Here is a 1,409-nt window from a genome sequence, read left to right on the forward strand (position 1 = left end):
GGGGGGGGGGGGGGGGGGGGGGGGGGGGGGGGGGGGGGGGTGCGATCCCCCCCCCCCCCCGCTCCGTCCCCATTCCCACCTGTCTTCTTTTGCATGTTGTCCCTCAGCAGGTCACCGCTGGAGAGGTGCTTCACGCCGAAGTGTTTGATAATCCGAGCGGAGACGGTGCCTTTCCCGGAGCCCGGCGGCCCCATGATGACGGCGCGCAGCAGCGGCGACACCACCATGCTGCTCCTGCTCTCCTGCCGCTCCGGCCGCCGCTGGGCACGGGCAGGGGCGCGGCAGGAGCGACGCCTTCCCCAGGAGCGCCGCCTCGGACCGGCGGGGAGCCAAGGCCGGTCCTCCCAGGGAAAAACATCGGCGGCTTCTCTGGCTGTCAATCAGGGGCAGGAAGGAAAGATCCTTTACGTAAATACACGGCGGGAGGGAGGGATAAATGAATAATAATAAAATAATAAAAGATAACTGAAGCAAATTGCATTTTAGAAAGTCGCATCAGATCGCATTAAGGCATCACTGTCCGAACTGGACCTGACCAACATTCCTGGGCCCCTTTGCCCAGGAGACCCATTTTAGCTGCTCCTGGAGCCGGCTGCCACTGCCCCTGCCTGTTTCCACTCTCAGTCACAGAATTACGAAATCATTTACGTTGGAAAACACCTTGAAGGTCACCGAGTCCAACAGCAATCCAACTCTGCCAAGTCCACACGAAACCACGTCCCAGTAATTGACAAATAACGCCTTTTAATATCCCCAGGGATAATGACACCCCGATTTCCCCAAACTATCACAAGGATTTCCTAGACCTGGGACATGACTCCTTACCTGGCTGTCACCTGATGACTGCTCGGCTGCTGACACGTCCCATGGATGACCCGACCTGACCCGACCCGACCCGACCCTACCCTACCCTACCCAAGTGCCCTGAGGCTGCGGCTGACTGCTATGCTCAGCTCTCGGCCCACCCACCCCCACGCCAGCAGCTCTGCTTTTGCTGGTCTCCAACGAATAAGCTCCAAATGCCTGGCAGCGGGAAGCTGCATTTTTAACGAGCTGCGCCTGAGCTTTATTTAACATACATGATTGTGAACAGCTGCAGGTTGTCCGTGTTTTGACCAGTGTTCTTCCAAAGGACACATAGAACTCCTTTCCCACAGATGTGATTCAGTGATTCTCAGCTACGGCAGAACACAATGTTTTCGCCAAAAGAGAAGATTGTTCTGTCTCCTGAGTGTTCATTGTCATGTCCACAGCCGGAGAAGGGAGCCTTCTTGCTAAAGGTTCTGGAGATGTTGATGGATCTCGACCACTGTTAATCAGAAGAGCTGCAGTGAAAAAGTGATCCCATAGAAAGGAGACCCAACGCCAAAACATTAATGAAATTCAGCTTTCTGTTTTAAAACCTCGTT

The 1,409-nt window shown here is 55.1% G+C and overlaps 1 protein-coding gene across 2 annotated transcripts in view; it reads right to left on the reverse strand.

The window, feature by feature from the left end:
* The window catches only part of AK3 (adenylate kinase 3), a 7,885-nt gene extending 7,579 nt beyond the window's left edge, over positions 1-306 (reverse strand). The window contains exon 1 of one of the 2 annotated variants that reach the window (XM_017808202.1): positions 80-306. In XM_017808202.1, coding sequence (XP_017663691.1) covers positions 80-227 — 148 coding nt within the window. In that variant the 5' untranslated portion in view covers positions 228-306. The remainder of the gene's footprint in view (positions 1-79) is intronic. The other variant, XM_017808201.1, reaches the window with a different exon arrangement.
* Positions 307-1,409: the final 1,103 nt, after the last annotated feature.

This window comes from Lepidothrix coronata, unplaced genomic scaffold (assembly GCF_001604755.1).
Source record: "Lepidothrix coronata isolate B3197 unplaced genomic scaffold, Lepidothrix_coronata-1.0 Scaffold22, whole genome shotgun sequence".
Taxonomy (NCBI): Eukaryota; Metazoa; Chordata; class Aves; order Passeriformes; family Pipridae; genus Lepidothrix; species Lepidothrix coronata.